The sequence below is a fragment of the Centrocercus urophasianus genome, unplaced genomic scaffold (genome assembly GCF_019232065.1).
Source record: "Centrocercus urophasianus isolate 14NV4802_14NV808 unplaced genomic scaffold, USGS_Curo_1.0 seq_13, whole genome shotgun sequence".
Taxonomy (NCBI): domain Eukaryota; kingdom Metazoa; phylum Chordata; class Aves; order Galliformes; family Phasianidae; genus Centrocercus; species Centrocercus urophasianus.
Window position 1 is genome coordinate 53,704,928 of NW_024884475.1, and position 10,400 is coordinate 53,715,327.

At 34.8% G+C, this 10,400-nt stretch overlaps 1 protein-coding gene across 6 annotated transcripts in view; it reads right to left on the bottom strand.

Annotated features, from left to right (window-relative positions):
- The window catches only part of CCSER1 (coiled-coil serine rich protein 1), a 617,185-nt gene that overhangs the window by 290,262 nt on the left and 316,523 nt on the right, over window positions 1-10,400 (bottom strand). For all 6 annotated transcript variants that reach the window (XM_042812628.1, XM_042812632.1, XM_042812630.1 and 3 more), the window contains exon 7: window positions 9,359-9,436. In XM_042812628.1, the coding sequence (XP_042668562.1) occupies window positions 9,359-9,436 (78 nt within the window). The remainder of the gene's footprint in view (window positions 1-9,358; window positions 9,437-10,400) is intronic.

Genomic DNA, 10,400 nt, shown 5'->3' on the forward strand with positions numbered 1-10,400 from the left:
TGCAGGTCTAAGATGTCCTTTGGCTCGTGCTGTGTGAAATAACAATCCCAGAGGTTTGGAGCTTATTTCACACAGCAAGAACTCTCCTAACACATAAAACAGGCCCTTCATTTGTTTCTCATCTTTTGTTTGACTTGAGTTATATTTTTCTTTCTTAACTACTTAATTATTTGTCATTAGGATTACAATGACATTAAAAGGCACCTTTGTTTACACTCATCTCTCTCTTACTTTTTTCCCTCCATAAGCACCTGACAAAGCAATAAGCTGCTCTCCAGTTCACCACATCATGTTAAGTTATACTTTTTCACCCTGTCGATACAGCCTGAAGGAACGAAACTGCTGCAATCAGACAAACAGCAACTTTTTCAGATGCATCACAAAAGAACATTTGATGTCCTTGAAATCATAACCACAAGTCAATTTAACTACACGTGTTTCCTGGTGAGCCACGCACTTGCTTGATTTTTCCTTTTGGACACTTACAGGAGTAAAGTTTTATGTTAACTGTGTTGTTGCCTTGAACGATTCATGGAGGTACGCTTACCAGTCTTGAAAGCAGGTGAGCAGTTACAATTTCCATGAATTACAAAAAAAAAAAAAAAAAAAAAAAAAAAAAAAAAAAAAAAAAAAAAAAGTACTAGAGAAGGGGTTGAGTAGAATTGGGCTTATAAACCTCTAAGATAATTTAAACTTTTAAGTGACTACAATATTTTAGCTAGCGCCTGCTAGTTATGTTTCCTCACTCAGAAATTTTTTAAGTCCTTTGTGTACAGACTCTCAGACAATAAACAACTTAAACTCACTTCATATGATATGAGAAGAACTGTCTGAATAGAAAAATAATATAACCGAACAAACATATCAACCATTCAGTATTTCCCATCAGATAGCATGATGCCATCTTAAAAACATGTTTTCAAGTTATTTTTCTCTTCCCTATAAACAAAGAATTTGCAATACTGTGCAGAGAAATGATGCATCACATAGTACTAATCACTTGGCTCTTAAGCCTTATTGAATCAGAAGTCATCTTAAAGCATAATAAACGCTGAATTATTTTTCTACTTAAAGGGAAATTATAATTTCCCAGTTGTTTGTGAATGGAGATCTATTTGCACATCTAGCTTGGCTCCCCAGTTTGGCAGGCACAGAACTGCAGAATCCTTGCTTTGAGCAGAGACCAGCCCTTTGAGAAAGGCCAATGGAGAATAAATAACAACTAGAGCATGAAAGCAGGAACAGCAGTATCTGTTGCCCACTCTGAGACTAGGACAGGAGACAGCAGCAGAAATACCATGGAAACTATTTCACTGAAAAGTAGATAACAACACCTAGAAGAATTTTATAGCAGTGCTGTAAGGATTAGTGTTTTCAGGATTCTCAGCACCTCAGAAGAAATATGTACGATGATCAGTCCCCTCAAATTTACTACAACTACAACGTAGTCATGTGATATGTGAGTAGCATTTATACAATTGCAGTACTGGTACATAAAAAATTGACAGCTTCATAACATTTGTTACTTTTTCCAATAATTTCTTTTACTCAAAAGACTTCTTGTCTAAGAAATACTTTATAAAATACATTAGAAATAATAATGTTTTACTTTATGGGCAGACAATTCATCCTTTTTTTTTCTTGTCGTGATAAGGAATTATCACTTCACTGACAAATTTGCGCTCATTCTCATGCATCACTGAGAATAATTATGGAAATCAGATGAAAACTAATGGAATCGACCATTCAGAAGTTGTACGTTATTAATTCAAAACATTGATAATTACTGCAATAAATATACAAGAAACAAACTGGCAGTTGTGAGAGCGTCCTCAGGAATACAACACAGCATAATGCAAAATGATTAATATACTGAGAAACCACAAATAAAATTCTGATCAGATGCAGTTATGACACAGACAGTTAAAAGGTTTTACTACTTATAATTAGATGTGAACAAACAATATTGCTTGTGATCTGATCAGAAAAGTAACAACAAACACGAATGAATCTACAACACAACATCATTCATCATATTTCAGTATCTTGCCTGCTCTACCAGGTGGAGCAGCGGAAAGAAAGCCAAGAAACAGCTGGTTTCTTAAGAAGCACAAAGCGTTTATCTTTCAGCAATATAACCTTGCCTTTAATTTCAGCTGATTAAAATTAACAATATTTATGCACTGTCCATAATGGCTGTCTCAATTGATTACAAAAGTATTTGTCTTTTTAAAACATTTTTAAAAAAATCACTTTTTTTTTTTTTTTTTTTTTTTTTTTTTTTTTTTTTTTTAGTATTGAACTTATCAGACATTCAACTTGATAAGAATTCTGAATGACAACTTTGTATTTACTCCAGTAAAGAATTATGTTTAAATACTTGTGACTGGGTCATTATCATTACCAATTAAGATCCTGGGAAAACTGTTTATATCTGTTTTAACAGAACAATCAAAGAAGGTGTTACCAGATGTTTTTCATTCCAAAGTTACTTTACATGTTAGTTTGTGCGTAAGCATGTTTCAGAGGTTTTCTGAATGGAAAATACAATCATTGGCCAGAAAAGAAAAATTAAATAAAAAGAAGAGCAACCATCTGCTACTCTGAAAAGACTCATGCAACATGTAGGAATCCCATTTTCAAGTTTCCAAGTTTGTTTACTTTATTTTACGAAGAAAATATCTGTTGTTCCAACACATACTGACAACTGAATTATTAAATGTATTCTTCTATTACTAGTAGTCCTAAATTTTAATTACATTGGAGGAAGTATATGAAAACACTCCATTGTATTGATGACAATACAACTCCAAAAGATTCCATTTTGGAATTGTCAATGTAGGTTTACATTTTCACCCTTTATCAATGGGATTGGAGTGGTCAGTACACTTTCATCATTCATTCATGGACCAAAAACACATTTTTGCAATCAATGAGCACAAAGCCATTGATTTGAACAGAATTTCATTCAAACCACTTGGAATAATCCTGATCACTGAAAAAGTTCACCACATATGGTCAAGCATCCAGGTACCCAGGGCAGTGGTCACAGCCCCATGCTGCCAGAGTGTTTGGATAATGCCACTCAGACAGTTTGAATTTTGGGTGGTCCTGTGTGGAACCAGTGTCCTTGTCGGTCTCTCCCAGTTCAGGATACTCTGATATTTTCTGAATTGCAGAGTGGTTCTCCAAATTTACCAATGCCTATCAGGCCCGAGCCAACGGAATTTGGGTGGTTTTACTATCTGTACTAAAACGATTAGAGTGAAGAACTTTGAGAGCTCTTACTGGAGATAGTAGGATTCTCCCTTAGAGCTTCAAAAACTCTGTTTACGCAGTCTTAGTGATATATTTTCAGCAACTGGTAATGCTACGTATCTTTTTTTTTTTTTTCTTTTTTTCTTTTTACTCAGTGGAAAAAAATTACCCTGTAGGTATAACAGAATTCACTGTGTGATAGCATGTCTACCTGAGGGAAGGAACAAGAATTGACCTAATATTTAGCCTTGTAGTAGTAAATATATTCATTTCTAAGATATACTGGAAACTCACAGGTAGAAAAAAGTAATGATGATCTTTCTGTATGCTAGTGGTTGAAGCATTATACTTGTGCTTGAAGCATGCTCTGCATTTCTGGTAGATTTTGGAGATTTCATTAATATATTTATTCCATACTTAATGTATTTGGCTGATTGGCATCAAGAACAGTATTTTTCACTTAGCCTATAATAATCAATTTTGAAATCTTCAACTAACCTCATTTTATGAAGAGCGTTTCAATAAATTAAGGAGAAATACTAAAAGAAAAGAGAATTTATGTTCAGAAAACCTGGGAAAGACAGGTTAGCAATGACTAAGGTATAGATAGAGAACAGGAAAACACAGGCGTAGTTTCTGGTCATTTCCAATTCTGTCTAAGCCTGACAAGTGTACATCACCCACAGGCACTCAAGACCATTTATCCAGGTGATATATTCTTCTATAACAATAAGTCAGCCACTCAGAAAGGAGTATCTTCTGTGCAGATCTTGATGTTCACTCACTTCTGCAGTCTGTACTTTTTAACAGTTCATTACGATTTCATTCGTTAATTGATGCCATTAACCAAACAATGATAAATCTTGTCTCAGTACATTGGGTTTACAGGAAAAGGAATGGGTGGGCAACTAGCAACCACCCACAGTCAAATCAGCATCTTCCAAAATTACAAGTTACAACACAGAAGGCTTTCATCAAGGCCTTTAATAGTATGAGCAACACCAGTAAGACATAAGGAGTTTTAGAGGAAAGGAATATTGATGCAGGAAAGCAAAGAGTGAGATCAATTTATCCAGTGAATTAGAGATGAGAGAATCATTTGAAATAATCTGGAGTTCAAGAGGTGCAGTTTAGGGGAGATGGGGTTGAGTTAGTAACACTTGGATAATTATCTTCATGTTTGATTCATTTCTGTAACATAAACAAAAATACTATGCATCTTATTCCAAATGTAATGTCTCCCATTGATTTACCCATGGAAACTGTAACAGATACAAACTGCACAGTAACACAAAAGCCTGCAGACCACACTCAGAAAAATCCTCATCTGCAGTGGTGACCCACTGAAACACACCACCCACTGCCTCACTGTGCTCACATCCACTGTTTGGTCTCCATAAATGTTCAGCAAGCATCATTCAGTGTCAGTGACTGTAATGCTTTCTGCGTGTAGGAATTCTGTAAGAAACGTTTGCTTCATATGCACTCCCAAGTCAAATGCCATTCTGTCACAGTGTCCCACGGCTGCCATCTGTCACATGACAACAACATGTAATGGAATATTGGCAGGAAGGTTCAACCTCTACTGTCACAGAACCTAAAGCTGCTTCTGATGTCATGGACCAACATAATAAAATAGAAGGCATTACTTTTGCAAAAGCTGCCATACAAATAAAACCCAAAACAGAAAAAAAAAAAAAAAAAAAAAACAACAAAACCACACCCACAAAAAAAAAAACAACAAAAACAAACAAAAACAAACAAAACAAACAAAACAAAAAAAAAAACACACAAAAAAAAACCCAACAAACTAAGGTGCTTCATAGTTTCTACTGTTGTTCAATGAAGGCAGAAAGATTGGAACAGGCTGGAAAAGGAGGGACAAGAGCTCACTGAGCTTCCAGCCTATGAGTGAGAGTCATCAAAACCTAATTTGTATCAGTTCATAGTCCATAATGACTATGAGACCATTTCTGTGTTTCGAAAACAAAGAGAAACAATACATTAATAAATGGTCTATTCAAAGAAGAGCAAGTAAATGCTTAAAATACTGAAATCTCCATTTAAAGAAGAAAGGTTAAACGGTCCTCCTTCATAAGCAACCCTATGAAGTAAAAGTCTAATTAACTGTCAACTTTGCTTTAAGGACAAGACCTTACTCTATAGCCAAGTGTGTTAAGTCAAACTCTGAAAGATAAACTGCCTTAAATAAGAGGGAATATTATGGTGACTGTCATTCTGATTATTCCAAACATATGCACTAAGACTATTACTTTGATAACTGCCCAGATGTAAAATGTCTCTCTTAATAAAGTAGTGGGCACAAATATCATAAGCTGCCAGAATTACGACCAGTAGTAACTACAAAGATTGGGGTCACAAAGTCTTCAGAGCTGTGAGGTAAATGGACAAAATATTAGAACAGACCTAACTGACCATCAACCCATACCTTACCAGACCTATACCAGTGATAACACTGCTAAGGATTGTTAGTTTTTAATGCTTGTGTTAGCACTTCCATTTCTTACTCAGACAATTAGCATTACTATTAATTACAGAAATCAGAACACTTTAAAATAATGAGTGTTGAAGAAAATTCTTAGCTCCCTCACAGCAGAAAGAAAACTAATTTTTTTTTCCCCTCATGTTTAATGCCAATTAGTAAAGCATGGTTGAGACTCAACATGGAGTTCAAATGCAATTAAGCACTGCTATAATAAGTACTACAGTTAGTATTTACAATGTGGTTGTGGCTAATAACCAATGAGAGTGTTGCTCATAACAGATAAAGTTTAACTAGATAATATAACATATCTTATGGACTACATGGATGTCTTCTTAAAAGTGCCTGCCATTATACTGTAGAATACTTTTTACAATAATGAAATACTATTATAAAAAAGCATGATATAATGAGTAGGAGAAAGGAACAGGCTGTAAAAAGTAGAAGACTACTTTCTAAGCTGACATGCCAGAAACACCCCCTCCTTCACTGATTTGCAAAATGAAAAGCAACATTATTTTTAATTACATATCATGAGTACAGATATACATAGTCATAATTAAAAGCCTCTTGCATTTGAGCAAGCTGCACTGTTGCTGTTACAGTGTAGAATATCAATCAAGCTAACATATGACAAATGCCATTCTGCTCTGTTGCATTTCAGATTCTTAATTCTGAAATATTTCAACTGTGGCATCACTTCCTTTTTCTCCCTGAGATACGACTCCAGTTCTTCAATAAATATGACAGAGAAGCAGAAGGATAAACTTCTGCTCAAAGGAAGATATTTCCCTACCAAAAAGTGTAAGTACAAAATTACCACCAACAAAAAGATTTTCTTCTGTGATAGGATAAGCTTTTACTACAATATAGGAAGAGATCTAGCTCTTTAAAAAATAATAATAATGTTAACCACAAAAAAAACAGCAGAGAACCGAAAGACAAAATTTGACACAAAAATAACCCTGAATGAAAAGGAATACCTTTGAGTGTTTCATCAAAAATTGGTTTAGAACAGCTTTTTGAAAGTGCGCTGTCTGCATGCATGTCTAAACAGGATTTTTCTGTATGCTTTTAAAGTGCATAGCTATGGAAGGCTCTGAATACAATGTGTCTCTAACTCATAGGGAGAAGGAAATCAGATGCCAAATAAAGAATTGGTTATACTTCTGGCTACTGTACAAATTTGATCTTCGCTCAAGCAAAACCAGCTTCCATTACTGTATCACTATTTGCAGCTGTTAAGAAGTGAACATTGCTAGAAGGCGTTGAAGTGATAGTCTTCTCAAGGGTTTAGGTTTAAGCAGTGCTGGGTTTGGCTACCCCCAGTACTTACTGAAATGCTTTCAATTTCTTTTGTTCCTCTGTAGGGGGAATTTAATAAATGTAACATAATAATTCTATAAGAATAATATATATATAATGAACACAGGTGATCTGATACTGCACTGGAAAAAACTTCCCTCCAACTATTTCAAGGGTATGGTCTCACCAGAATTGGATCTTTGTGGTAGAGCTACCTGTCATAGCACACACAGCATAATGTGAAAATGGTAGCTGAGCACCTATCTCAACAACTGAGTTACAGCATGCAAGCACTCCCATGGGAATTGTGCTTCCCACTTTCCTTAGACTGAGCTCAAAATCTTACAATGGTGTTTGAAGAAGCTGAGTTCTCCATCACATTTATAGAGCACATATGTCCTTCAGGATTAAGAATCATAAGCATCTGCATTGGTCAAGTCGGATGCTCACTTCCTTGGTATTAAATCAGGAATCGTTGAGACGAGAGTTTGATTTCATTTCACAGTGTAGTATAAAAGCTTACATACCTTCAGCTAAAAATATACAAAGTTTATATTATCCCACTTTGTAACACTTGTGTTTCCAGAATCATAGAGTGGATCTTTTCTCTGTCTTCTCATTACACAGGGCAAAGGAGGTGAGAAAAGTTACTATAACAATTCTAAGAGAAATGCATCATTCCAGCATCAAAAGCCAATATTACAAGCTGACAATTTTTGGAAAAGGTTATGGCTTGTAAAACCAATCATTCACATATTTTCTGGAACAATATTGCTCTCTCTTGGAATGAGTCAGGAATTAATAACATAAACTGTTACATTTTATTCTATTTTTAATTATACTTAAGAGAATTTGCTGTGCGATGTATTTGATTTCAATTCATTTGAATTTCATAGCAAAATGTATTCCCTCATTGGTTTCTTGTACAATTTTCTAATGTAAAATATAAAGGGCTCTTAATATGAACAAGTACCTAAATTTTTTTTTATTGAAATAACTTTTCCACTTCAAATAAGCCATTTGTAGCTCATTTTCAGCTATGCAAGCATGATTTCCTTTAAAACCAAATAAAGGCACTGTGTCAGAGCTTTCTTGATGCAAACAGATCAGTGCACTTATTTCAGCTGAGGATTTCACTAATTCATGCCAGATTTCTACACCTTGTACCTTAGCTGAGAAGTCCCTTGCTTCTCGAAGACATATCTTACTCTTTCCCCAGGCAGAGGGAGAAATGATAGCTACAAGATTTGCCTCATAATTTTCAGAATGTTTCCATTTGCATTTCATGTGATTTCCCAGGGGGAAAAAAAAAAAAAAAAAAAAAAAAAAATAGTACACACTCCAGTATCTTGGCAAAATATTGCTCCATTTCAGCCAAATCTGACTGAGAGCTAAGGGTCTTGAAAGCATTAAACACCAGAAAAGAGTTGACCATGAAGATGCACGTGTACTTCCACTGATGAAACCACAGAGAAAGCTGCACCATTCCAGTAACAGGAATTTGCTGACTAGATAGCTGGTTATGAACATTAGGGTACAACTTTTCTACAGACACGAAAAAATAAGGCAAAAAGACGGGAGTGAAACTATGAAAAGAGATACAGGAAGCTGAGCTGGCACTGAAATTGGAAGCAGGATTTTAACAGGACAGTGCAAGTGAGACAGTTCACAAAAAAAGAGAAAACCTTTTTTTTTTTTAAATGGAATTGGGCAAGTGTGAGAGAGGCTGCTATTTCCTGCATTGGTGACATGTGCAGAATAGGTTCAAATCAAAAATTATGATATTTCATTAATTCTATTTCCTCAGCCTTAATTTGGTGTCACACAGTTGAGACAATGGCAATGAACATATGAGTCTCCTCGTCTCAGCCAACAATTGGCAATGATACCTCTTGGCCTGCAGTGACAGCACTATTCTGAACTCCTGGGCAATCTGAGAGGATCTCATTCAGAGATATACAGACATGCATATATATATATATATATATATATATATATGCATATATCAGAAAAAAATCAGTAGCAGATGAGATATATTAAAACATATTCCTCTTTTCTTAAATAACAGTTCATAGCTCCAGTCTCTTCTGTTATTGAAAGAGTAGCCCTCTCAAAAACTAAGAATGCTTTATTATAGTTACTTTTTAAAATCTGCACAGTATTGTGTTATATAAGACCATCTGCTGACACTGCAGTAATTTAAAGGAAAGGAAGCAGTAGTAACAGCACTTGACAATACATCAGAAGCCAAAATACACATACAGTATTTGTAGAAGAATGAATTAACTATACCTTAAAAAATAACGGCTCTTCGGGAAGAGGGCTAACAGGGAGTGAGGTGGTGCTGCTAGCTGGACTCATGTCTGTACTCTGAAAGAAAACACACAGAAATTCACATTGGCAATCAAGTTTTACAAATCTCTCTTCGTATTTTGGGGAAGAAAGAGCTCAAAAACTATACTTAAAATTCAACAGAATTAGACTGAGAAAACAGCTGCCATCTATACAATACTGATCATTAATTAGTAAAAGAGTGTTTCACAACGAGTATTTATTTTTTTATTTTGAACAAAATCCTCATTCGAAGACTGAAACACATGCACAAACACATGCAAAACATGCACAAACACATGCAACTGTATCACATCTACAAAGAATAATCATGGAATCATAGAATCACAAATTTTGAAAGGACCTACAAGATCATCTAGTCCAACCATCCATGCAAGATGAAAATCAAAACAAAATCTCACACAGAACAGACAACAATATATAAATTATTTATTTGATGGTCAGATGTTGAAATTAGAAGGCAAAACTAATATGAAAACATACTGCAGAAAAGCATCTGAATTAATGTTTTAAAAAGATCCCTTCCCCATGAATTAGTATATATTACAATTGAGCACTAGTAGATGAAACTAAAGAGCGAACAGCAAAATTAATAATGAAGTCAGTAAATGTATCCAGGCAAAATGACTAATAGACCAAATAGAAAAATCCAGTCTTTTTAAGGCTATTGACATAGTTCTCATTTGAATAGATAAGTCATGTAAAAGAGGAGCATGGGGACTCTTTTTCATTGTAATGGTAATAATGACAGAAGAACAAAATCTTTAAGAAAATGCAAATATGATACAAAATTTTTCTGAAGAATACTAGAATGCGTAATACTTCTAGGGAAACAAGTCCATGAGTGCCACGATTTAATAAATTTATCTTACGCAATTAACTAATCAGGTATATGTTTTCACATCACTATGATGGGACCCATTTAATAGGCACAAGATCTGAAAGTAAAGAATATTGCTGGACCCCATTAAGTTTCACTAAC